This window comes from Lagopus muta, chromosome 2 (assembly GCF_023343835.1).
Source record: "Lagopus muta isolate bLagMut1 chromosome 2, bLagMut1 primary, whole genome shotgun sequence".
NCBI classification, from domain to species: Eukaryota; Metazoa; Chordata; class Aves; order Galliformes; family Phasianidae; genus Lagopus; species Lagopus muta.
The window spans coordinates 65,974-92,131 of NC_064434.1; the positions used below are offsets into that span (position 1 = coordinate 65,974).

The 26,158-nt window shown below is 53.5% G+C and overlaps 2 protein-coding genes across 2 annotated transcripts in view; both read right to left on the reverse strand.

The window, feature by feature from the left end:
• Positions 1-2,502: 2,502 nt before the first annotated feature.
• Positions 2,503-22,011, reverse strand: LOC125690066 (rho GTPase-activating protein 32-like). The gene is made up of 9 exons (XM_048938013.1): positions 21,929-22,011; positions 6,492-6,594; positions 6,095-6,227; positions 5,485-5,567; positions 5,004-5,111; positions 4,489-4,634; positions 3,780-3,984; positions 3,121-3,266; positions 2,503-2,930 (listed from the first exon to the last, which is right to left on the reverse strand). The coding sequence occupies exons 3-9, from the start codon at positions 6,152-6,154 to the stop codon at positions 2,503-2,505; spliced, it is 1,176 nt and encodes a 391-aa protein (XP_048793970.1). The 5' UTR covers positions 6,155-6,227; positions 6,492-6,594; positions 21,929-22,011.
• LOC125689665 (rho GTPase-activating protein 32-like) overlaps positions 14,824-26,158 on the reverse strand; it is a 42,560-nt gene continuing 31,225 nt past the window's right edge. The window contains exons 20-26 of the mRNA XM_048937135.1: positions 18,710-18,840; positions 17,763-17,908; positions 16,934-17,574; positions 16,558-16,744; positions 16,068-16,232; positions 15,582-15,961; positions 14,824-15,485 (exon numbers count right to left, since the gene is read on the reverse strand). Of these exons, the coding sequence (XP_048793092.1) occupies positions 17,147-17,574; positions 17,763-17,908; positions 18,710-18,840 (705 nt within the window). The 3' untranslated portion in view covers positions 14,824-15,485; positions 15,582-15,961; positions 16,068-16,232; positions 16,558-16,744; positions 16,934-17,146. The remainder of the gene's footprint in view (positions 15,486-15,581; positions 15,962-16,067; positions 16,233-16,557; positions 16,745-16,933; positions 17,575-17,762; positions 17,909-18,709; positions 18,841-26,158) is intronic.

Sequence of the window (26,158 nt, forward strand, 5' to 3'; positions counted from 1 at the left end):
CACAGGTCCTACATCTGCTCCCACGGCTGCCTTGCTTCCACCTGTGCTCACTGGGCTGCACTCTTCACCAGCTGCTCCAGCACTGCTTCACATGCACTCCCCATACAACTCGCCCACCACCCCATTTTGGGGGCACCGACCCCCACCCCGCTGTCACAGCCGTGTGCCGAGGACACCATCACCCCACTGCGCACGGCCATCAACTCCTCCCAGCACTCCACGCGCCCCACGGGCAGCCCCCAATACGCGGAACTGCTACCGCCTACCACCGAATCCCGGCATCGATCCGGCAGGAAAGTTCTTGCCGTGGTCTCTGCTGCCACCGCGTGGACAACGCGCGGAATTGCAGCTGTCTGTTGCCGAGTCCCGCCGGCAGCAAAACACATGCGCCCAGAAATGCGGAAGTGCCGATCTAACCGCTCTGCGCAGCTCATCCGCCGCTCTCTATGGTGATTAGTCCTCCGGCTAACAGCGAATATACGCCCCCCGTCACCTTCAAAACAGCAACTGTCTCGAAAAACCACTACGGCTACGGGCAAGCAGCCGATTCCGGACCGCCGGCTCAGCGATATATTCTCCCCCGCTAATCCGGGGTGCCCCTCGTCTATTTCCGCCGTTTGATGCCCGAGCCCACCCAGGAACGGAAACGGACCGGTTCGGCTCACAGCTGCCCCTCAGCGCCTCGTGGCATCCAACTCGCTCGCCTCCCGGTGAACCAGCAAACGTCCCCTTCCAACCCTAGCCCTGCACCGTCCCCCAGCCGTTTAAAAGCCCCCGCAGCAGCAGTGCAACGCTGCTCGGAGCAACTCGGAGGGGCTCGGAACGACGCGCAGCGGCTCGGAGGGACTCGGAGCTGCTCGGAACGACTCGGAGCAGCTCGCAGCGGCGCGAAAGCTGCTTGGAGCGACTCGCAGCGGCTCGGAGGTGCTCGCAGCGGCTCGGAGGGGCTCGGAGATTCTCGATCGCGTTACCGGTGTGCAGCAGCACCGACACAAGCATGTCTCGGGAAAGCAATACATTTGAGCAAATCCGGGCTCTGTAACGCGCTATATATACGTGCCGGTTTCTGCAATGCAAGGCACATACACCAGCCGCGGCACGGTAATACGCATGCGCCAGCTCAGCACTGAACAGGGTATGCGGCTTCTTGGCACAGCACTGCGCATGCGTCGGTTACTGTGTGTAGCCCGCATGCACATCTGCTTTTACATGCTCGTTGTTGGGCACCGATTGGTTACGCAGGGACACCAGAGACCGCGGAAAAAAAGTCGGATGCAATTCCGCATGTTGGCCACACGGGGGCAGCAAGAACTGCGCAAAAAAACTTCGTTGCAGTTCCGCATAGAAGCCACACGAGGGCAGCACAGAGAGCGGAAAAAACTTCGTTACACTTCCGCAGATTGGCCACACGAGGGCAGTAGAGACCACGGAAAAAACTTCGTTGCAGTTCCGTATAGAAGCCACACGAGGGCAGAAGAGAGCGCGGAAAAAAATTCCCTGGGCATCCAGGGGGTTGTGCAATATCTCCAGACAGGGAGAAGCCACAGCCTCCCTGGGCAGCCTGTTCCAGAGCTGCGCCATCCTCACCGTGAAGAACTCCCTTCTCGTCCACGGGCGGAACTTCCCATGCTCCACTTTACGGCTATTTCCCCTTGCTTGGGGCCGCGCAGGGCTCCTCTCCCTGTCCCGCACACCTCTGGCGGAAATGCCCTCAGCACTCGCTCCCGTCGCTCTGCGGCTTCCGCCTCGCTGCTGCCCGGACAGCAACGGCTGCCACTGAGGTCTTCCACGCCTCCAACAGCCGGCCCCCAATGACTGCTCCCCGGCACGGCGGCTCAGCCAATCACAGCCGGCGGAGCTACCGCAGATCAAGGAACCCCCGGGAGAGGGGGCAGCGCTACCGCTGACCAATGAGAGACTGGTGGGGGCGGGACAGCACTGCCACTGACGAATAAGAGGCAGGCGGGGGTGGGACAGCGTTGCCGCTGACCAATGAGAGGCTGGGTCTGAGTGAGCTCGTCCTGCCGCAGCATGATGATAACAGGGCTGCAGATGATCTGTGCAGGCAGCTTGGAGGTTGGGAGCCAGGAATGGACGCAGCCGGAGGAGAGAGGTGTTAGGGAGCAGCCAAGGCATCACAGTGCATCCAAAAGCCCTGAAAGGCGTCACAAAGCCACCACCAGGAAGCTTGGGGTTATCACGAGCAGCATCCAGGATGCTAGAGATTATTTGCTACCGTACCAAATGGGAGCTGCAGACATCCCGAAGCCAGACAGAACGGGAACAAACCTGGAGCTCTGCTTCATGCACCCTGCAGCCTCAGCGTTGCAAGCTGAGGTGCCTTGCTGTTTGTTGCATTCATCCCAGTCCTCGTGAATGAAGACTCCACAGGCATTCAAGGTGTTGAGTGAGCACGAGTGTGCTTTTATTATTAAAGGAAAGGACAGAAGGGTGTGAGACGTCCAGGTAAAGGTGGGAATCGTCCTCTCTTGGATGGAAAGGTCACGGAGAGAGTGGCTCAGAGCTCTCAGTGCTGCTGCCCAGTGCCTGGGACTGGAGGCCTGAATCTAAGTCCTCCTCCAAGAGGCTCAGCTTCTCCTCGCTGGTGCTGACCTGCTCCAGCATGGAGGTGCTGCTGTCGGGACACTCGGACTGTGCTTGGGCTGGGCTGCACTGCAGAGGCACTGGGTCACAGTCCAGGCTGGTGCCTGTGGTTTCTGGCAGGCTCAGGTCAGCATCTTCAGCAGAGCCGGGAGAAATGAGGGCTTGAACTTGGATGAGCTCCTTGTGCCCGCCACTGTTGTTATGCGGCAGGCGGTCAGTTGATCCACAGCCACTTGTGCTTCCTAACAGCCCTCCATTCATGGAAGCACACAGCCCAGCATCACTACTTGCTCTGGCACATCTGGGTTGACAAGAGCTCGAATCACCTATAAAAGAATGAACAGGGGTTGGTGTCAAACTCTCACAAGCTGAATTATGAAAGTGGTTCTTGATCAGGGGAGATCTGAAGGTGTCAGGTATGGGCTGGAACGCTAGAAGGAAATAACAAGCCCACAGACAGCAAGAATTCTATGTTGCAGAGAAGCAGAGTTTTGGAAGCAGGATTTGCACCCTTACCTGCCAGCACTACAACGTCTGTCTCTGTGGGCTCCCTGGGACGGTGCTGCGGTTGGCGTTTGGCCACAGAGGATGCTTTTCTGAGGCTGAAGCAGGAACACCAACAGCCAGCTGGTGATTCCTTTATCTTGCTGGGTGGACTTGGTCTGGAGAGAGAAAACAGGGAATGGTGTGAGTTGTGCGTGAAACTCCAATAGCATCTCTGACTCTGACAGCTCATCGGGCCGTCTCACTGCCATGTCTAGTTTCTTGTGCCAGCAGGTCTGACCAACAGCTCTGCTTCGAGGAGAACTGGAATTGGATTCAGGCACGTGGCCCTGAAATCTGGAAAACCCCAATGTTTCCAGGTACAGCCAGCACAGGCCGGGATAGACGTCAGCATGGCTTTATGCAGCTCGAGACTGCCTGCCCAGCAAGGAGGGAATGCCAGCCCTGTGTGGCTAAACTCAGCTTGGCGGGCAACTGAATGTGAGTTCAGTCTCACAGTGCAAAGGGAGTGGAGATTCACTGCAACACTTCAGGCACCATCAGTTTAACTGAGTATCAGCAAGCTTTAGCACTAGAAATAATGGGGGGGGAGGAGAGAGAAACACGAAAAGAAACTACAAAAACCCACCAAAAAAAGATGATAAGGTACTGGAAAAGGAAGTCCTCTTTACCTTTCAGATGGAAAGTCGATGACTGTGTGGAATTTCCCCCGTACAGCTGCGGGGCCTTCTTCCACCTCTATGTCCCTGCTCTCAGTCACAACCACAGGAGAGCTGCTGTGGCCTCGCCTCCGTGCCTGCGCCTCCTCCAGGCTGAGCAGCTCTGTAGCAGGAGAAGACGCCTGCACAGACTGGGGCCCTGAGAGAGAACTGTGCCCTGGAAGGGAAAACCACAGGTGAGAGCCAGGATCAGAAAGCGGCAGCACAGCCATCACAGGTCAGGGGGAGCTGCTGTGTTTTCCTCAGACTTGTTTAACCAAGCCGCTGCAAGAAGAGCAGCTCAAAATAACCATGTGCTCAGACATGTGTCTATGGCAAAGGATGCAGTCATAATTAAGAGCAGCTCACTGTGTGGAAACAGGCAAACAAAAACCCTAGAAAAGGGGGGCAGAGAACTGAGAAAGCTTCGCCGCCAAACTTTCACCAAGCTTCACCTGCTTGCAAAACATCATAATGATGGTGACAGTTTTCTCCTTGTCAAGTTTGGGCTTGCACATTCTCAGCATCCAGCAACAGGGTGCCAGATTCTAACCTAAGCCCAGGTTAGGTTAGAAGTCTGCTGTCCCCTCAACAGGAAAAGTGTATTTCAAAGGACTTGGAGAAGGTCTGCATTTGATCCAGGTGTCTGATCAAGATAAAGCTAATGGAGGAAGTCACTCACCTGCTCCACCTGCCATGTCAGGTCCAGATGTGGAGCAGAAGAGGACGTCTGTGTGGTCAATGATGAATTCCACCACTGCCGACTGTGTCTGCAGTTCCGTGCAGGCAGCTCTCCCACTGGCGCAGGCAGACTCGCTCTGCTGTGATCTGTAGAAAAGGCAGGTTTTAGAAGTCATTCAGCCAAGATCGCTTCCCCAGGTCTGAATTACTGCAGCCCAAAGCTGTCACATTGGTTCTCTGGAGACTTCCGCAGTGGGCAATCAGTGATGCCACTGAAGAAGTTCTCCTGGCTGATCAAGGACACACCAGTCCCATCTACACAAGAGAGCAGCAATGCTCAGCTAGAAATTGTGCCCACGTGGGGTTGGAGAACAGTCCAGGCTCCTGCTCTGCTGTCAGCCACTCACTGCACATTTTACAGGAGAAGAGCACATGTGGTGCAGAAGAAGGGAGGACTGCTTTATTCTACTGGAGAACAGATGTAAGCGTTCTGTTGAAACGGAAAAAGAAGTTTACCTTAAGAGGTTTGGAGCCCACACAATCGCTAAGTTCTTAGCGTGCATGTTGGTGACAGAGCTGTTTGCAGACAGACAGGCCAAGTGTCTCATCAGATACGCCAGGGTCCTGGGAAACAAGAGAGGCAAATGTTCAGCACCAGCCAGCATGCCGTGCTGCGACTCACAAAGCAAACCTCAATTCACACTAGTTGTTATTAGTGCTACTGATGCTGAAGATGAAGTAGATCCAACTTGACCAAGTGCCACGCTGCAGAACCCAGCACCAGCACAGCACAGCCACAGCCATCAGCTGCACCAAGCGTGCCCCGTGCCCAGGAACTGACCCAATAAATTAACACTGTAAATTAAACCCGTGTGTCCTTCAACCGCTTCAACATACCCAGGCATCGTGTTGCTCACGTGAGACAAAGCCTGGAATCGCTCCAATGCCCTCTGAAGTGCAGCAGGGCTGAGCTCAGCAGGCTGAGGGCAGCACTGACCTGTAGTGAGGAGCGGGCAGCTGCTGGATGACGTCCCGCATTCTGACCAGCCGCTCCTCCTCCGTAGTGGCACCAACAGCATCCTGGAAAAGGGCAGAAAGGGATTGAGACACAAATCAGGCGAGATACCTGCCGCAGGGTCGGGAACCATGGGCACAGCGCGCTGCTGGTCAGCACTGAGAAAGATTTTAGGCCTCCCCAGAGGCAACTGGCGAACATAGCGGCACGCAGCTGGTGCCACCACGGCCAAGGAGTCCAAGCACCGGGCCGGTTTACAGCCTGGTTGGGCAGCTCAGCTCCTCGCAGGGGGCATTCATCTTCAAGTACCCTTGGCTATTAATTCCCTTCCCGTTCCAGAAATAGTTGGGAATAGCAAAAAACAAACAAACAAACAAACAACACAGGAATTCTCGTAAGCATTGTGAATATGGAAATAACCATCTCCGGGGACCACCAGAAGTGGCATCAGCACGATGCAGGATGTGGCAAAGACATGCGAGTAAACCCCGTGGCGCTAACAGAAGAAGGGCCTCAGAGCTGGGGCACTGCTGCAGCCATCTCCCAAGAGGCCCAGGGAAGAGGGAAAGGAAAGGCGTTGCCTTGTGCTTACCGAGAACTTGTCGTACAGCTGGTCGGTCAGCAGGGGGGTCGGGAGCTCCCTGAAGTACATTTTGCAGAGGGAGCTCGCGCTGTGAACGTCGCGGACGGTTAGCTCAGGAACCTGCTCAGACTCAAATTCCTGGCTGCAGAGAAGGACACAAAAACGGTTGAGAAAGAGGAAAGCAAGTCAAAAGCCACACCCAATGCAATCAAGAGTTGGAAGGGCTTCCTGATGTACAGGAGAACACAACCACTCGGCCACCAGCACCACGTCAGCCGCGCTGGATGGGATGTTCCCAAAGGAGACCTTCTCTTGGTGCTAAGGCATGGCCCGCAGGCCTCTGAACGCCCGCAACAGGGCACGTGCCCCTGCTGGCAGCTGTGTCTGTCAGTCACAGCACTCTTACCGCAGTCTCTGGACGTTGGACGCCACGCCGGACAGGCGGTATATCCCCTGCACCACGCCATGCTGCTCGATGAACTCGGCGCAGCTCTGGAGGACCTGGGGGACTAAAGAACACGTGCCGGCGGTTACTGGAGCTCCTCATTCAAGTCCTGGCTCAGGCTGCGCTCCCGCCACATCCCATCCACTAAGCCCAGCCAGGCTACTGCTGTGTTCTTCCTTGAAGGGGACAGCTGTCAGAGACACCTCTGCAGGAGCTGCTGAGGAAACTGGACAGAGATGTGTTCCTTGCGTTCCAGAAATGCCAGGACCTAGGAATCAGCCTGGAGAAAGTAATTCCGGGGAAGCCGCAGACATTGCAAGTCCCATCACAGCTCCCACGGGAATGGAGGTGGAAAATCTCACGCCCGGAAGGAGCTGGGAAACTGAGGCAGGACACTCTCTTTGGCCAAAAGGCTTCCTTTCTTTTCAGGCTACCAGGGGATTGGCTTACAGGCTTTGCTTTAAGCAAATACAAATGTGCTTGTCCCTTAGCAGCATTTCCCTTGCAGCCATCACCTACTCAGTTGATCTTTCAGTCGTCAACTCCCATTCCCCGTTTCTCCATTGGTATCAACCTGCCCCTTGCTAGATACCATCTCCCTTTCAGCTTTAGGTTCCCAAACAGGGAGGCTCTCAGGAATGGGCTGTCCCTTACCATCACGACCAGAGTGGAGAAGATGCTCTCCCAGGTCACGGCCGAACACCCTCTCCTTCTCCACCTCCCGCTCTTTCCGTTGCTTTGGCCGGGCCTTCACCACGGAACGAAGGAAGGTGAGGAGCTTGCCGCGCTTCTTTGGCACTGCACAACAAAAGGAAGAAACCAGTTCATCTCAGGTTTGGCTCCGTTGGACGAGGCCGAGCACAACACATTCTACAGAGCACCTCAAAACGGGAAGAACATGATGAGCAAGTGCGTACCAAAATGGATTTTCCCCAACCCTGGAGGAGTCCAAGGCCAGACTGGATGGGGCCCTGGGCAGCCTGGTCCAGTCCCACATTAAATGTGGAGCTTGGTTGGCAGCCCAGCTTGAGGCAGGGGGCTTGGAGCTTGATGATCCTTGAGCTCCCTTCCATGCCAAGCCATTCTACAAGGATTCTAGGATTTCCCCAGCTCCAGTCATAAACACAGGAGGACTGGGCCAAATCTCTGCACGTTCTGATGGAGTTTAATGCACTCCTCTTGCTTAGCTTGCTCAACCTGGGCATTAAGGACCCTCTTGAAAAGCCACGTTCTGATCAAGCACAGAAGCACTAGCACAACCAGACCTCTATCTGTCCACCAGGGACGCTGGCTGTTCTCAGCCTCGTACTGACTTGCAGGAGAACTACCTTTGCCTTCCCTCATTCTCACTGCCTACAAACACCAGCCATACGCCCCGTGCTATGCATGAAGGATCATCAGCACACAGGATAACGTGGGAAGGATAAGGGAGGTATTAAACATGGAACACACCCAAAAAAGACTCCATTTTGCTTCCCTGCACCATCAAATGGATCATCCGTACCTGGCTTTGGCACCGAATTGATGAGAGACTCCGGGATTTTTCCGTTAATGAGCTCCACGCACTCACCAGGGAAAAATCCAACCTGTAACAAGAAGAAGAAGAGAGGTGTGATACTGAAGGCAGCGTTTCTCAGGCCTGAACTGTTCAAACATCACATTTTCCTCATAACGTGCCTGCCGGATGCTCCGTAAGACAATCCAACAAAAAAATGGCCTGCTTAAAATTAATAATTATTCCAAATTGGCAGGCAAATATCCATAAAACTGTGTATGGAGCGGGGAAAGGACAAGTATGCTATGCACCCCTAAATATCAAGTGTGCCCGAAGGGAAAGACTTCATACAGAAGCTATATATTATGATAGATGGATGCAGCTAGATCTGAGTTAGCACAGCCTATGAACTTTCTGCTTGCTGACTGAGATGCAGCTGCCATCCCCAGCTCTGAGCTACCCAGCCTTCTGCAGCCAGCAGCAGCAGCAAGCACACAGAGACTCTGTTACCCTGCCTCATCTCAGCTGACAGGCAGCGACTTCCTGAAAGACACTGACTTCACCTTCTGCATGGGTGCAAGCACAAGAGCTCAGAGACACTGAAACACGTGTCCTAGCTGCTGCATTTCCAAAGGTGCGGTTCAGTGGCCGTGACGGCTCTTCTTTCTAAGTTAATTGAGGAGACAGTTTCCTACAAAGACCAACTTTCAGCTCTGGCCTAAGCCCACAGCAAAAGGGAAAGTCCCCTGACACCAACACAGGGAAACCATTTTCCATGTGGAGCCATGCTGTGCAGGCAGGGCAGCTCTAAGCTGAGATTCCTGCCTCGACCCAAGTTGCGCTCTCACGTCTGAAGCTTGTGCCTACCTGAAAGCCGTGCTTGCCTCTCCAGCGGGGGCTCAGCTCCTGAGGCGGCATATCGATGACGCACACGAGGTCTCCCACCTGCAAGAGATTGCAACGTCAACCCCAGCTTCAGCACGGCTGGGAGGAAAGCGCAGCTCAAATGACTGCATTCTTCTGCACTGCCCAATATCGTCAAGCTTGAGAGCCATTGCACCAGTGCAGCTCTTCAGGCATTTGCAGTCGTACAACCGAACGTGGAGGTAGAAGAGTCACTGCAATACACAACACACAGAATTCAGCTGTTCAGTATGAAATGGTTCTCAAAAGCAGCAGGCTCTTTGCCAAAGGGAGAGCTCCAATTAAACCGCAGGCATAAGTCAGCGGAACTGATCCTGAACAGGTCTGCACACTCCATACAATGCTCTGCCATTGCTCAGAGACCAGGCTACCACACTGGGCAGTAGCTCTTTGATCACAAGATTCCAATGCCAAATAGAGCCATAGTTTAGAGATGGCTGAACTCCTCCCTGCATCCAACCCAGTGCAAGTCTAATCTGGAACCGCACCTGCTGGGCTTCACCTCACCAAACACTCTGAAGCTGTCTGAGAATATTCCTGATAGCTTCACATGTTATACTCTTCTGTACAGGACAACAAGGAACGCCCTTAACTGCTTACCTCCAAGGAGAGTTCACCCGGTGCCTGGGCAACGTATCTCTTAATAACGTGGGCAGCAGCAATAGCTGGGATATTAAGAGATGACTCCTCACGGACCAGCAGGGGCTTCCCGTTGTTCTCAGCCTGAAACAGAGAGCACAGGCCATGGTGAGGAGCTGAGGGCAAACGAGGAGGATTTCAGGCTGAGGAGCACGTCAGCAGAGAAAGCTGCAGGAAATGCACTCGGTCCTTATCATGGGCACACAAGAAGGAACGGCAAGGCTAAGAACATGCCCGCAGCAAGGAAAGAAAGCCTTTAAGGCAGCTTTTCAGTGACACTGATAGAGCCGCAAGGATTCGCTCTCTCTTGAAAAGCAGGAGAGCACATCTGCAGCTCACTCTGCTGGCTCAAATCAGGGAACAAAGACCAATCAGAGCTCCGTACTCTACCTCCATCCGTGTCATGTCAGGCCCACAGCTGATCTCGCTGCATGCGACGCCCATCACAGCAGGCACGACAAGCTGGAACTGAAGAGAAACACGCTCATATTTTCTCTCTTCACACACCACAGTATTGAGAGACTACCGGAGAACTACCCTTGGCTATCCTCTGGCACAGGCAGGTGCTCTAGAAGCAACCACTCTGTTCACTCCGTTCAAATGGGACAGCCCATTAGGCAGCATTTGACCAAGCAGCTGTCCCTCTGCTAGCAGATGGGGACTGGCACAAAGCAGCAGATGCATTCGCCCAGGGCGCTCTGACAGCGCAGCAGCAGGGCAGTGAGAGGAATCATTGCTGCAGGTGCATCTGCTCCCCGGCCACGGCTCCCAGCAGCCTCACCACCGGCACCTGCTGCAGCCCCGCACATCAAGGACATTTCCTTGATTGCATCTCTGCTGTGCTCCCTACAGCTGCCGCGCACACTCACACAGCCCAAGCGTGCGTGCTTGTGACCTTGGGTCACGCTCTGCAGCTCGGCACAAACTGGGCCTAGGACTCTTTGCCTAAGGGTTTGGTTTCCTTCAGACCAGCTGGTCACAGCACCACACACAGCATCCTTCTGAGGGCGGAGCTGCAGGGGAAGGGAAAAAGCCCACACGGGACCAGTGTCCCATCAAAGCTGGGTGAGGCTGTGTTACCAAACATGGTGCGACACAGTGCTGGTCAACCACGTGGGGGGACAAAGCGTGGCACGTACCTGGCAGGAGATCAGAACAAGGTAGACAATTCCTTGAACTCGCAGCTGTTTCTTGTCACTTTGCTCTGTTCTTCCACGAGCGAAAGCTGCACCAAGGGAGCGGGTAGAGGAAAGAGAAGGAACAGGTCTGTGAGCTTGCACAATGGAGCAAAGATGACAAGGGAAAAACCATGGGACAAATGCCATCTTTGTGGATCGCTTGGGAACGCAGGTACTGGCTGAAAGTTACGTCTGATGGACAAGAGTAAGCAGTATGAGCTGCTAGGAGCTCCACCAGCCAGCAGTTCTCAACAGCTCACTGCCCACCCCTCTATCCCACGCCCTGTCTCAGCTTACCTACAAGATGCTGCGCAAGACACAAGGGGTGAAAACGAAGGCACTCAGTCGCTGCACAAGGGCAACAAGCGAGCTACTCACGCAGAGCTCAAGCGCTCCAATGAAGGGACGCAGCACGCACTGCTCCTCCCCTCATTCCAGCCGCTTGTGACATCACTAAGGGCCACCAGGCTGCTCCGCCATGACAACAGGGTGGGGAGGCAAGACCATGTCACAGGACCAGAAGATTCCAACACAGCACCCAACATTCTAGAATCAGCGGGCGGTTGGAATTCTACCTCAGCCCAATCCTGCAGAAGCTGCCATGCGGTTGTCATGACCACAGCGCAGGACCCAGCGCTTGCTCCTGTGCAGCCTCCTACGACTGGCCTCAGCTGTGCAGCCTGGTACGACTGGCCTCAGGCCGTCCCTCTGCAGGGCCTTCCTGCCCTCGGGCAGATGGACATTGCTTCCCAACAGTGTACCTTGCAGCGCAGGGCCTATGTACAATCCACACTGGACTCCTATAGATCTCTATCAAGCTATCTATACCTAGACACACAGTCACCACTACCATCTTTTTTCTTAGTCTTGAGGTACACCATTCAGCTGTTTCATTGTCATCAAACAACCCCACTGACGGCACACTGCTGACACAACGTCCTCGCAAACACAGCAGCAACTCCTGGCACCGATAGCTCCGGGTACAACAAGCACAGGGCTCTGGGTTGCTTTGGATGCAGTTGCAGCATGGATCTGAGGGCTATGTGGAAGGGGATATATTGCAAATTGCACCGACGTTTTCACACCATTTCTCTTTCGGCATGGTCCCAGCACCTGGCACGCTGATCATCATCCTGAATATACATTTTGTCAAAGTTCTACAACTAATGAAATAGTTCCTTACCAAACACAATCTGATCACTCTTCTGGCCATATTTTGTTCCAGCTACCGCTTCCTGCGGGTGCCACAAACAGCGCTGCATCACCTATAGCTCTCTGCCCTTACAGTTCTCACGCTGTCTGGGCAGTCCTCGTGGCCTCAAAACTCTCTCATGCCACACGTGCCACATTCTGAGGCACAGAATATATATCACACTACTTCAAAACACCTTTTTTTTTTATAATATAATGATACTAGGGATAATCATCTGGAGCTAGAGCAATATGAAAAAATTCCCTTCAGTTCAACCATAAGTCTGCCCCATGGACTCCAGAAGAGCTCTAAGAATACGCAGGGTGGACATGGATGGCAGCTACCATAAGAGTAAGCAATGAAAAATGCGGTTGTGAACCATGCTGTGTCATTGCATCTGCAGGCAGGGATTCTCCTTGGACTGAGCAGAGTGCAGATGTAGCCTGAGAAAAGAACTTAGGATCATTCAGGAAAAGCAAATGAGTTGAGTAATTAATTGAAGAAACTCACGTTCTAAAGGTACTTAGAAGGAGAGAGTATTTCCCAACAGAATGGGTTTAACTGTCTATTCCCTGTTTTGTTGGACAGGTCTACTCTATGTATGCTTAGACTGACCTGAGAGGGCATGCTTCAGCACACCCCAGAATTTCCAGTTTCCACATCGTCCAGGCAGCGCAAGTGCGGTGTACGTCTCCCTTGGCACAGACATCAAGCTTTTCTTCCTGTGCAATCAAACACGTAGTGAGTCAGAAAGGACTCGTGAACATGAAACTTATTTTGCACACACCATTAGAATATAGCTAAGGTACCTCCACTGAGATGAGCAAGCTTCGGTTTGGGTTTGGGCTTAAAGGCTGCCAGCTTAGATAGAAACACTGCCATTCGGAAGGCTAAGAAACCTTGGCGCTTAAAATTCCTGGAGACTTGGAGAGTTCTCAAAGAAACCTTGAAAAGCTGCCTTGAAGTATTCCTGTTGAAAATTGCTGGGATGCCTTACCACATCATTCACCAGGACCATTCATATCATACACCATAGATTAGATCAGTTTTAAAACCATGGATTGTAATTATCAGCAATACTTCCTCCCTGTGGATCTCAAGCCCTCGTGAGTGACTGCAATGGGGGGCGGCAAGGGGATTGTGGTGCTAAGCTGAACATCATTCCAGAAATCTGTTCTCCTGAACTAAAAATACGGGCTAAAGGAAACAAGGCGTGTGTTCATCATTACACTGACTGCATCAGAGTGTGCTTTTGTGCACACGTGGACCTAGAGACATCGCTAAGAATTCAATTGGTCCACCCAATCCTTAAGCAACTCAGTAATTCAAGACACCTAACAAGGATGGAGGCTCAGTGGGCCATGGGCAAAGCAGGGAGGACAGAGGCAGGAAGCAGGAAGGAGTTCAACTCCAGCTCTCCCACACAAAAGACTGGGAGAGCTGAGTCAGCACCACGGGAGGAGTTACGACACAGCTTGGGAGCTTACAGAGAGACCTGAGATTGCCAAAGGACGGCGCCAGGGTAACTCTCACCAGTCCTGTGCAGGGGTTTCATGGATGCTTGGGATGCTGACTTCCACTGCCTGTGTCGTTGGTAGGAAGTCCAGGTGACAAAGGCTCCTTCTGCCTGGGTAACGCTTCTGTGGTTCCATGATTATGACTGGAGGGGGGGAAAAAAAAAAAAAAAAAAAAGTAAAGTAAAGCACGCAACCCTGTAAAATTTGCTACTGTGTTGTTCTTGTCAGCGTGACAACTCAGATGAGGGTTACGTGTCCTGCACCGGACTGAAAATGCATCCAAGCCCATATTGCACACAGCTTCATCTCAGGGCCAAGAAGAAACGGTGCAAAGATGTTCAGAAGATTCTCGGTGCAGATGAAGGCGCAGGGTGCGTACGTATTCTCTTCAGTTCTCTTCAATAATAAATATTGATTCATAATCCAAAGATAACTTATCAAGAAGTAGCATGAAAGGTCGATGAAAAGGAAATTACACGACAAACTATTTTCATTTAAGAAATCCCTGCTAAACCTCTCCCCATCAAAAAGGGAGCATCCTGGGCACTGTTAGCAGCAGTTCGGAGAACATCCTGCACCACAAGATGCGACACAGTCTTTTCTTCTTTATGAACAAGCCCCTCATTTCTCTACTCAGCATCAGATTCCCTCAAGTTCAAACACGAGGATCAGAACAGCCGCTCAGTCCTGCTGAGAGGAACCCACGGCTGGGATGTCCCCCCGTCCCGTTCCACGCTATTTCCAGCATCGCTGGGGAAAGGAGGAGCGACTGCCATCACCTACCCAGGCTTCTGCGAGGCCTTCCATACGGTCACACATCACAGGGAGAAGCATGGCCGAGAGCTCTCGTGCCACAAAGCTCGGGGCTGCAGAAATCAAGGTTGCCCCCAAGATGCTGTGTGTAACAACAGGACTTACTGCACGTGAGACATGAAAGACAAGGCTAAGGTGAAAAAGCCTCCACTCCCCATGGATGTGGCTGTCTGCACAGACAACAGCTGCCTGCTGTCCAGCAGCCGGATGCTCACCCATCAAAGCACTCGCCCAGCAGATGCCTTTCACAGAATCATAGAATTAGCAAGCTTGCAAAAGATCTCCAAGATCATCCAGTCCAACCGTCCACCTACCACCAATATTCCCCACTAAGCCACGTCCCTCACTGCCACATCTAACGTTTCTTGAACACCTGCAGGGACAGTAACTCCATCACCTCCCTGGGCACTCCTGTGGAGAAGCGTTTCTTAACGTCCAGCCTCAATCTCCCCCCGTGCAACTTGAGGCCGTTCCCCCCAGTCCTATCGCTACTGACACGGGAGAATAAGACGACCCCCACCTTGACATAATCTCTCTTCAGCTCATTGTAGAGAGGGATAAGGTCTGCCCTGAGCCTCCTCTTCTCCAGGCTAAATAATCCCAGTTCTCTCAGCCAGCCGCTCCCCATGAGACTGGTGCTCTACACTCTTCACAGCTTCACTGCTCTTCTCTGGCAATATCTCGGGGATTCAGTGTCCTTCTTGTAGTCAGGGACCCAGAACTGAACACAGCACTCAAGGTGAGGACTCACCAGAGCTGAGTACAGGGGGATGATCACATCCCAGCTCCTGCTGGCTCCAGCCCTTTGCACTGCATTTCCAATCTCAACCCGTTCCTTCTGCAGTAGCGCTTGCATCCTCACTTAGGGCTGGAGCTCAAGAGCTCAACACAACAGGAAGAACACAGCGTGCAACTGGAAGACACGTCACACTTGTTCCAGACACTCAAGCTCACCCAGCAGTGCTAACTACCCCACAGTCACTTCAAACACACAGAAGCATCCAAGCCCTGACCATGCACACCCCCTCTTGTGATACTCGAGCCCACAGCTCACCTTCACACCTCTGTGCATTGCTGGGCTTTTACACTGACGCAGCCTCGCTCCAGCTCCGTGGCTGCCACACAAGGCCTGCAGGACCTCTTTCTCCGCAAACCCCATCTGCAGGCTTTGGCTCGTGAGGTTCACCACCTGCCCTTCTGAGCAAAGACAAACACCGAGACCGAGAGCAAAGTGCCACTGGCCCGGTCCCCCACCCTCAGTCCTGTCAGACATGCCCTGGTAACGAGACTCACCCCCAAAGCTTGGCTGGACAACAGCACAGGCATCACTCCTCAAACGCCCCATCCCAGCAGCCAGGGATCAAAGCCTTGGGACAGCTGAAACAAAGGGCTTTGCGAGCTTCCTGCTAGCTCTGAACATGAACAAATCCACCCCCGAGCAACAGGATGTGAGAAAACAGCAGCAGACAGCAACCTGCAGAACCAGCCCATCTGGGGCTGCTCCAGACGTTTGCACGCTCCCTTCCATGGCCCAGGCCAAGCTTGCTGAGCTGCTCCTCCTTTGTGCAGGGCAATGGTGCAGGTGCTGTGTGCTGGCTGTGCACAGCGTGCCTTTCACTTGCTTTTCCTCCCTCCATCTTCGGTTCGCAAAAAGCCTCTCCAACCTTCCCGTGCTAAAAAATCACTTAGGTAAAAAAGAACTGGCAAGCTTGCTTTTTAAATTACCTTACTTATACAACTTGATGCTTTAAAGCAGAAGCTCTCCCAGCAGTGACCTACCTTAGACAAGCTCAACTTTGGAGAGAAAAGTCATTCCTCTGCCTCTGCAGACTTTGCACACATTGCCAGGGGCAGCAGTCAGCCCAGTTCTCGGCACAGCTTTACCAGCCACAGAAATCCAGTTGATGCCCGCCATGCTTTTCTCTCTTCTGAAACACCGTGCTGCTGCAAGAAGCAAGGAGTAACATCACAGAAGCACAGAACTGGGCCTGGAAGGACCTCCAGGGATCACTGAGTCCAACACCCCTGCAAAACAGGCTCCTACAGCAGGCAGCGCAGGTGGGCGTCCAGGCGGTTGTGGAATATCTCCAGACAAGGAGAAGCCACAGCCTCCCTGGGCAGCCTGTTCCAGAGCTGCGCCATCCTCACCATAAAGACCTCCCTTCTCACCCACGGGCGGAACTTCCCGTGCTCCCCTTTTCGGCCATCTCCCCTTGCTTGGGGCCGCGCAGGGCTCCTCTCCCTGTCCCGCGACCGCTCTCCCGCACACCTCCGGCAGAGCTGCCCTCAGCACTCGCTCCCGTCGTGCCTCAGCTTCCGCCTCACTGCTGCCAGGACAGCAACGGCTGCCACCGAGGTCTGCCGCGCCTCCAACAGCCGGCTCCCAACGACCGCTCCCACGTGTGGTGGCTCAGCCAACTGCAGATTGGGAGATTGAGAGCCAGGAATGGACGCAGCTGGAGGAGAAAGGTGTTAGGGAGCAGCCAAGGCATCACAGTGCATCAAAAAGCCCTGAAGGGCATCACAAAGCCACCGCCAGGAAGCTTGGGGTTATCACAAGCAGCATCCAGGATGCTAGAGATTATTTGCTACCGTACCAAATGGGAGCTGCAGACATCCCGAAGCCAGACAAAACGGGAACAAACCTGGAGCTCTGCTTCATGCACCCTGCAGCCTCAGCGTTGCAAGCTGAGGTGCCTTGCTGTGTGTTGCATTCATCCCAGTCCTCGTGAATGAAGACTCCACAGGCATTCAAGGTGTTGAGTGAGCACGAGTGTGCTTTTATTATTAAAGGAAAGGACAGAAGGGCGTGAGAGGTCCAGGTAAAGGTGGGAATCGTCCTCTCTTGGATGGAAAGGTCACGGAGAGAGTGGCTCAGAGCTGTCAGATCCGCTGCACGGTGCCTGGGACTGAGGGCCTGATTCTAAGCCCCCCTCCAAGAGGCACGGCTTCTCATCGGTGATGCCGACCTGCTCCTGCACAGAGGTGCTGCTGTCGGGGCACTCGGACTGTGCTTGGGCTGGGCTGCACTGCAAAGGCGCCGGGTCACAGTCCAGGCTGGTGACTGTGGTGCCTGGCGGGCTCAGGTCAGCATCTTCAGCAGAGCCGGGAGAAATGAGGGCTTGAACTTGGATGAGCTCCCTCTCTCCATCACTGTTGTTACATGGAAGGCTGTCATGTGAACCGCAGCCATTTGTGCTTCCCAAGAGCTCTCCACTGGGGGAAGCACACAGCCCAGCTTCGCTACTTGCTCCGGCTCTTCTGGGTGGACAAGGGCTCAGTTCATCTAGGAAGGATACACAGGGGTTAGTGCCAAACTTTCACAAGCTGAATTACAAAAGTGGTTCTTGATCACAGGTGAACTAAAGGTGTCAGGTATGGGTTGGAACGCTGGAAGTAGATACAAGCCCACTGACAGCAAGAATTCTATGTTGCTGAAAAGCAAGGCGTTGAAAGCTGGATTTGCACCCTTACCTGCCAGCACTACGATTTCTATTTCTGAGGGCTCCCTGGGACGGCGCTGTGGCTGGCGTTTGGCCCCAGAAGATGGTTTTCCCAGGCTGAAGCAGGAACACCAACAGCCAGCTGGTGATTCCTTTATCTTGCTGGGCGGACTTGGTCTGGAGAGAGAAAACAGGGAATGGTGTGAGCCGTGCGTGGAGCAGAGTGAGGGAAGAGCTGCACTGAGCTCTTGCCAACAGTTGCTTGTTCCTAGCACCGCCTGGTTCCTGCTGAAACACAGCTTAGAAACTCGCTCCATTTCAAGCAGTGGAGGGATGGTTCCATTCCTACAGCTCAGCCCTGAAGTCTTGCTGGCTAAATTCCCCTCAACTGTGTCAAGCAAGATGCAGAGCACGTGAGATCCACAGGCTCCACACACCTGTACAGGACAGCGCCTAAAGGAAGGCTTTGACTGAGTTGGCAGGCATAACTGCTGGCTGAGGAATTGCACAGCCATAAAGGAACGTCAAAAGCATCTCTGACTCTGACACTGACAGCTCATCGGCCCATCTCACTGCCATGTCTAGTTTCTCGTGCCAGCAGGTCTGACCAACAGCTCTGCTTTCAGGAGAACAGGAATTGGTTTCAGGCACGTGGCCGTGAAGTCCGGAAAACCCCAACGTTTCCAGGTACATCCAGCACAGTCCAGGGTAGACGTCAGCGTGGCTTTGTGCATCTCGTGACTGCCTGCCCAGCAAGGAAGGAACGGCAGCCTTGTGTGGCTAAACTCAGCCCGTCAGGCAACTGAATGTTAGTTCAATCTCACAGTCCAAAGTGGAGTGGAGATTCACTGCAACACTTCAGGCACCATTCATTAAATCTAGTTTCCACAAGTTTAGGCACTAGAAATAGTGGGGACAAAACAAACACAAGCCACCCAAACAGTGATGATAGCTGCTGGAAAACAAAGTCCTCTTTACCTTTCAGATGGAAAGTCGATGACTGTGTGGAATTTCCCCCGTACAGCTGCGGGGCCTTCTTCCACCTCTATGTCCCTGCTCTCAGTCACAACCACAGGAGAGCTGCTGTGGCCTCGCCTCCGTGCCTGCGCCTCCTCCAGGCTGAGCAGCTCTGTAGCAGGAGAAGACGCCTGCACAGACTGGGGCCCTGAGAGAGAACTGTGCCCTGGAAGGGAAAACCACAGGTGAGAGCCAGGATCAGAAAGCGGCAGCACAGCCATCACAGGTCAGGGGGAGCTGCTGTGTTTTCCTCAGACTTGCTTAACCAAGCCGCTGCAAGAAGAGCAGCTCAAAATAACCATGTGCTCAGAGGTGTGTCTATGGCAAAGGATGAAGTCATAATTAAGAGCAGCTCCCTGTATCGAAACAGGCAAACAAAAACCCTAGAAAGCAGGTATGGTGAACTCAGAAAGCTTCGCTGCCACACTTGCACCAAGCTTCACCTGCTTGCAAAACATCATAGTGACGGTGACAGGACCAAGATAAAGCTAATGGAGGAAGACACTCACCTGCTCCACCTGCCATGTCAGGTCCAGATGTGGAGCAGAAGAGGACGTCTGTGTGGTCGATGATGAATTCCACCACAGACGACTGCGTCTGCAGTTCCGTGCAGGCAGCTCTCCCACTGGCGCAGGCAGACTCGCTCTGCTGTGATCTGTAGAAAAGGCAGGTTTTAGAAGTCATTCAGCCAAGATCGCTTCCCCAGGTCTGAATTACTGCAGCCCAAAGCTGTCACATTTGTTCTCTGGAGACTTCCGCAGTGGGCAATCAGTGATGCCACTGAAGAAATTCTCCTGGCTGATCAAGGACACACCAGTCCCATCTACACAAGAGAGCAGCAATGCTCAGCTAGAAATTGTGCCCACGTGGGGTTGGAGAACAGTCCAGGCTCCTGCTCTGCTGTCAGCCACTCACTGCAGATTTTACAGGAGAAGAGCACATGTGGTGCAGAAGGGAGGACTGCTTTATTCTACTGGAGAACAGATGTAAGCGTTCTGTTGAAACGGAAAAAGAAGTTTACCTTAAGAGGTTTGGAGCCCACACAATCGCTAAGTTCTTCGCATGCATGTTTGTGGTGGAGCAGTGCCCAGCCAGACAGGCCAAGTGTCTCATCAGATACGCCAAGGTCCTGGGAAACAAGAGAGGCAAACGTTCAGCACCAGCCAGCATGCCGTGCTGCGACTCACAAAGCAAACCTCAATTCACACTAGTTGTTATTAGTGCTACTGATGCTGAAGATGAAGTAGATCCAACTTGACCAAGTGCCACGCTGCAGAACCCAGCACCAGCACAGCACAGCCACAGCCATCAGCTGCACCAAGCGTGCCCCGTGCCCAGGAACTGACCCCATCAATTAACCCCATGCAGTGTTTCAGCACACCCAGGCATCCCGTTGCTCGCGTGAGACAAAGCCTGGAATTGCACTTTGCCCTCTGAAGTGCAGCAGGGCTGAGCTCAGCAGGCTGAGGGCAGCACTGACCTGTAGTGAGGAGCGGGCAGCTGCTGGATGACGTCCCGCATTCTGACCAGCCGCTCCTCCTCCGTAGTGGCACCAACAGCATCCTGGAAAAGGGCAGAAAGGGATTGAGACACAAATCAGGCGAGATACCTGCCGCAGGGTCGGGAACCATGGGCACAGCGCGCTGCTGGTCAGCACTGAGAAAGATTTTAGGCCTCCCCAGAGGCAACTGGCGAACATAGCGGCACGCAGCTGGTGCCACCACGGCCAAGGAGTCCAAGCACCGGGCCGGTTTACAGCCTGGTTGGGCAGCTCAGCTCCTCGCAGGGGGCATTCATCTTCAAGTACCCTTGGCTATTAATTCCCTTCCCGTTCCAGAAATAGTTGGGAATAGCAAAAAACAAACAAACAAACAAACAACACAGGAATTCTCGTAAGCATTGTGAATATGGAAATAACCATCTCCGGGGACCACCAGAAGTGGCATCAGCACGATGCAGGATGTGGCAAAGACATGCGAGTAAACCCCGTGGCGCTAACAGAAGAAGGGCCTCAGAGCTGGGGCACTGCTGCAGCCATCTCCCAAGAGGCCCAGGGAAGAGGGAAAGGAAAGGCGTTGCCTTGTGCTTACCGAGAACTTGTCGTACAGCTGGTCGGTCAGCAGGGGGGTCGGGAGCTCCCTGAAGTACATTTTGCAGAGGGAGCTCGCGCTGTGAACGTCGCGGACGGTTAGCTCAGGAACCTGCTCAGACTCAAATTCCTGGCTGCAGAGAAGGACACAAAAACGGTTGAGAAAGAGGAAAGCAAGTCAAAAGCCACACCCAATGCAATCAAGAGTTGGAAGGGCTTCCTGATGTACAGGAGAACACAACCACTCGGCCACCAGCACCACGTCAGCCGCGCTGGATGGGATGTTCCCAAAGGAGACCTTCTCTTGGTGCTAAGGCATGGCCCGCAGGCCTCTGAACGCCCGCAACAGGGCACGTGCCCCTGCTGGCAGCTGTGTCTGTCAGTCACAGCACTCTTACCGCAGTCTCTGGACGTTGGACGCCACGCCGGACAGGCGGTATATCCCCTGCACCACGCCATGCTGCTCGATGAACTCGGCGCAGCTCTGGAGGACCTGGGGGACTAAAGAACACGTGCCGGCGGTTACTGGAGCTCCTCATTCAAGTCCTGGCTCAGGCTGCGCTCCCGCCACATCCCATCCACTAAGCCCAGCCAGGCTACTGCTGTGTTCTTCCTTGAAGGGGACAGCTGTCAGAGACACCTCTGCAGGAGCTGCTGAGGAAACTGGACAGAGATGTGTTCCTTGCGTTCCAGAAATGCCAGGACCTAGGAATCAGCCTGGAGAAAGTAATTCCGGGGAAGCCGCAGACATTGCAAGTCCCATCACAGCTCCCACGGGAATGGAGGTGGAAAATCTCACGCCCGGAAGGAGCTGGGAAACTGAGGCAGGACACTCTCTTTGGCCAAAAGGCTTCCTTTCTTTTCAGGCTACCAGGGGATTGGCTTACAGGCTTTGCTTTAAGCAAATACAAATGTGCTTGTCCCTTAGCAGCATTTCCCTTGCAGCCATCACCTACTCAGTTGATCTTTCAGTCGTCAACTCCCATTCCCCGTTTCTCCATTGGTATCAACCTGCCCCTTGCTAGATACCATCTCCCTTTCAGCTTTAGGTTCCCAAACAGGGAGGCTCTCAGGAATGGGCTGTCCCTTACCATCACGACCAGAGTGGAGAAGATGCTCTCCCAGGTCACGGCCGAACACCCTCTCCTTCTCCACCTCCCGCTCTTTCCGTTGCTTTGGCCGGGCCTTCACCACGGAACGAAGGAAGGTGAGGAGCTTGCCGCGCTTCTTTGGCACTGCACAACAAAAGGAAGAAACCAGTTCATCTCAGGTTTGGCTCCGTTGGACGAGGCCGAGCACAACACATTCTACAGAGCACCTCAAAACGGGAAGAACATGATGAGCAAGTGCGTACCAAAATGGATTTTCCCCAACCCTGGAGGAGTCCAAGGCCAGACTGGATGGGGCCCTGGGCAGCCTGGTCCAGTCCCACATTAAATGTGGAGCTTGGTTGGCAGCCCAGCTTGAGGCAGGGGGCTTGGAGCTTGATGATCCTTGAGCTCCCTTCCATGCCAAGCCATTCTACAAGGATTCTAGGATTTCCCCAGCTCCAGTCATAAACACAGGAGGACTGGGCCAAATCTCTGCACGTTCTGATGGAGTTTAATGCACTCCTCTTGCTTAGCTTGCTCAACCTGGGCATTAAGGACCCTCTTGAAAAGCCACGTTCTGATCAAGCACAGAAGCACTAGCACAACCAGACCTCTATCTGTCCACCAGGGACGCTGGCTGTTCTCAGCCTCGTACTGACTTGCAGGAGAACTACCTTTGCCTTCCCTCATTCTCACTGCCTACAAACACCAGCCATACGCCCCGTGCTATGCATGAAGGATCATCAGCACACAGGATAACGTGGGAAGGATAAGGGAGGTATTAAACATGGAACACACCCAAAAAAGACTCCATTTTGCTTCCCTGCACCATCAAATGGATCATCCGTACCTGGCTTTGGCACCGAATTGATGAGAGACTCCGGGATTTTTCCGTTAATGAGCTCCACGCACTCACCAGGGAAAAATCCAACCTGTAACAAGAAGAAGAAGAGAGGTGTGATACTGAAGGCAGCGTTTCTCAGGCCTGAACTGTTCAAACATCACATTTTCCTCATAACGTGCCTGCCGGATGCTCCGTAAGACAATCCAACAAAAAAATGGCCTGCTTAAAATTAATAATTATTCCAAATTGGCAGGCAAATATCCATAAAACTGTGTATGGAGCGGGGAAAGGACAAGTATGCTATGCACCCCTAAATATCAAGTGTGCCCGAAGGGAAAGACTTCATACAGAAGCTATATATTATGATAGATGGATGCAGCTAGATCTGAGTTAGCACAGCCTATGAACTTTCTGCTTGCTGACTGAGATGCAGCTGCCATCCCCAGCTCTGAGCTACCCAGCCTTCTGCAGCCAGCAGCAGCAGCAAGCACACAGAGACTCTGTTACCCTGCCTCATCTCAGCTGACAGGCAGCGACTTCCTGAAAGACACTGACTTCACCTTCTGCATGGGTGCAAGCACAAGAGCTCAGAGACACTGAAACACGTGTCCTAGCTGCTGCATTTCCAAAGGTGCGGTTCAGTGGCCGTGACGGCTCTTCTTTCTAAGTTAATTGAGGAGACAGTTTCCTACAAAGACCAACTTTCAGCTCTGGCCTAAGCCCACAGCAAAAGGGAAAGTCCCCTGACACCAACACAGGGAAACCATTTTCCATGTGGAGCCATGCTGTGCAGGCAGGGCAGCTCTAAGCTGAGATTCCTGCCTCGACCCAAGTTGCGCTCTCACGTCTGAAGCTTGTGCCTACCTGAAAGCCGTGCTTGCCTCTCCAGCGGGGGCTCAGCTCCTGAGGCGGCATATCGATGACGCACACGAGGTCTCCCACCTGCAAGAGATTGCAACGTCAATCCCAGCTTCAGCACGGCTGGGAGGAAAGCGCAGCTCAAATGACTGCATTCTTCTGCACTGCCCAATATCGTCAAGCTTGAGAGCCATTGCACCAGTGCAGCTCTTCAGGCATTTGCAGTCGTACAACCGAACGTGGAGGTAGAAGAGTCACTGCAATACACAACACACAGAATTCAGCTGTTCAGTATGAAATGGTTCTCAAAAGCAGCAGGCTCTTTGCCAAAGGGAGAGCTCCAATTAAACCGCAGGCATAAGTCAGCGGAACTGATCCTGAACAGGTCTGCACACTCCATACAATGCTCTGCCATTGCTCAGAGACCAGGCTACCACACTGGGCAGTAGCTCTTTGATCACAAGATTCCAATGCCAAATAGAGCCATAGTTTAGAGATGGCTGAACTCCTCCCTGCATCCAACCCAGTGCAAGTCTAATCTGGAACCGCACCTGCTGGGCTTCACCTCACCAAACACTCTGAAGCTGTCTGAGAATATTCCTGATAGCTTCACATGTTATACTCTTCTGTACAGGACAACAAGGAACGCCCTTAACTGCTTACCTCCAAGGAGAGTTCACCCGGTGCCTGGGCAACGTATCTCTTAATAACGTGGGCAGCAGCAATAGCTGGGATATTAAGAGATGACTCCTCACGGACCAGCAGGGGCTTCCCGTTGTTCTCAGCCTGAAACAGAGAGCACAGGCCATGGTGAGGAGCTGAGGGCAAACGAGGAGGATTTCAGGCTGAGGAGCACGTCAGCAGAGAAAGCTGCAGGAAATGCACTCGGTCCTTATCATGGGCACACAAGAAGGAACGGCAAGGCTAAGAACATGCCCGCAGCAAGGAAAGAAAGCCTTTAAGGCAGCTTTTCAGTGACACTGATAGAGCCGCAAGGATTCGCTCTCTCTTGAAAAGCAGGAGAGCACATCTGCAGCTCACTCTGCTGGCTCAAATCAGGGAACAAAGACCAATCAGAGCTCCGTACTCTACCTCCATCCGTGTCATGTCAGGCCCACAGCTGATCTCGCTGCACGCGACGCCCATCACAGCAGGCACGACAAGCTGGAACTGAAGAGAAACACGCTCATATTTTCTCTCTTCACACACCACAGTATTGAGAGACTACCGGAGAACTACCCTTGGCTATCCTCTGGCACAGGCAGGTGCTCTAGAAGCAACCACTCTGTTCACTCCGTTCAAATGGGACAGCCCATTAGGCAGCATTTGACCAAGCAGCTGTCCCTCTGCTAGCAGATGGGGACTGGCACAAAGCAGCAGATGCATTCGCCCAGGGCGCTCTGACAGCGCAGCAGCAGGGCAGTGAGAGGAATCATTGCTGCAGGTGCATCTGCTCCCCGGCCACGGCTCCCAGCAGCCTCACCACCGGCACCTGCTGCAGCCCCGCACATCAAGGACATTTCCTTGATTGCATCTCTGCTGTGCTCCCTACAGCTGCCGCGCACACTCACACAGCCCAAGCGTGCGTGCTTGTGACCTTGGGTCACGCTCTGCAGCTCGGCACAAACTGGGCCTAGGACTCTTTGCCTAAGGGTTTGGTTTCCTTCAGACCAGCTGGTCACAGCACCACACACAGCATCCTTCTGAGGGCGGAGCTGCAGGGGAAGGGAAATAACCCACACGGGACCAGTGTCCCATCAAAGCTGGGTGAGGCTGTGTTACCAAACATGGTGCGACACAGTGCTGGTCAACCACGTGGGGGGACAAAGCGTGGCACGTACCTGGCAGGAGATCAGAACAAGGTAGACAATTCCTTGAACTCGCAGCTGTTTCTTGTCACTTTGCTCTGTTCTTCTACGAGCAAAAGCTGCACCAAGGGAGCGGGTAGAGGAGAGAGAAGGAACAGGTCTGTGAGCTTGCACAATGGAGCAAAGATGACAAGGGAAAAACCATGGGACAAATGCCATCTTTGTGGATCGCTTGGGAATGCAGGTACTGGCTGAAAGTTACGTCTGATGGACAAGAGTAAGCAGTATGAGCTGCTAGGAGCTCCACCAGCCAGCAGTTCTCAACAGCTCACTGCCCACCCCTCTATCCCACGCCCTGTCTCAGCTTACCTACAAGATGCTGCGCAAGACACAAGGGGTGAAAACGAAGGCACTCAGTCGCTGCACAAGGGCAACAAGCGAGCTACTCACGCAGAGCTCAAGCGCTCCAATGAAGGGACGCAGCACGCACTGCTCCTCCCCTCATTCCAGCCGCTTGTGACATCACTAAGGGCCACCAGGCTGCTCCGCCATGACGACAGGGTGGGGACGCAAGACCATGTCACAGGACCAGAAGATTCCAACACAGCACCCAACATTCTAGAATCAGCGGGCGGTTGGAATTCTACCTCAGCCCAATCCTGCAGAAGCTGCCATGCGGTTGTCATGACCACAGCGCAGGACCCAGCGCTTGCTCCTGTG

Coding starts and splice junctions, on each gene's coding strand:
- LOC125690066 (XM_048938013.1), bottom strand. CDS start 6,154: ATGTACTTCAGGGAGCTCCCGACCCCCCTGCTGACCGACCAGCTGTAC. Junction 5,568..6,094: donor AGCTGTACGACAAGTTCTCG/GTAAGCACAAGG, acceptor GCCCTTTTCCAG/GATGCTGTTGGTGCCACTAC. Junction 3,985..4,488: donor TGACATGGCAGGTGGAGCAG/GTGAGTGACTTC, acceptor TTTCCCTTCCAG/GGCACAGTTCTCTCTCAGGG.